The 274-nt window shown below is 52.6% G+C and overlaps 1 protein-coding gene across 1 annotated transcript in view; it reads left to right on the forward strand.

The window, feature by feature from the left end:
• EMH_0094130 (uncharacterized protein) overlaps positions 1-274 on the forward strand; it is a gene marked incomplete at both ends in the record, with an annotated part of 20333 nt that overhangs the window by 13783 nt on the left and 6276 nt on the right. Inside the window, one exon of the mRNA XM_013494929.1 lies at positions 1-272. Within this exon, the coding sequence (XP_013350383.1) occupies positions 1-272 (272 nt within the window). The remainder of the gene's footprint in view (positions 273-274) is intronic.

Genomic DNA, 274 nt, shown 5'->3' on the forward strand with positions numbered 1-274 from the left:
GCAGCAGCAACGACAGCAGCAGCAGCAGCAGCAGCAGCAGCAGTGAAGATGAAGGCTATGGGGGCCTCATAGACTCCATGCGGAACCCTAAAAAGGAGACAGTTGTTATCAACGCAGGCTTATTCAGACCTGCTGCAGCAGCAGCAGCAGCAGCAGCAGCAGCAGAAGCAGAAGTGAAAAACACAACGAAACAAAAAAAGAAAAAGCAGCAGCAGCAGCAGCAGCAGCAGCAGCAGCAACCTTGTGAAGCAGAATGGGGGGTCATAGAGAAGAC

This window comes from Eimeria mitis, genomic scaffold (assembly GCF_000499745.2).
Source record: "Eimeria mitis Houghton genomic scaffold, Emh_scaff134, whole genome shotgun sequence".
Taxonomy (NCBI): domain Eukaryota; phylum Apicomplexa; class Conoidasida; order Eucoccidiorida; family Eimeriidae; genus Eimeria; species Eimeria mitis.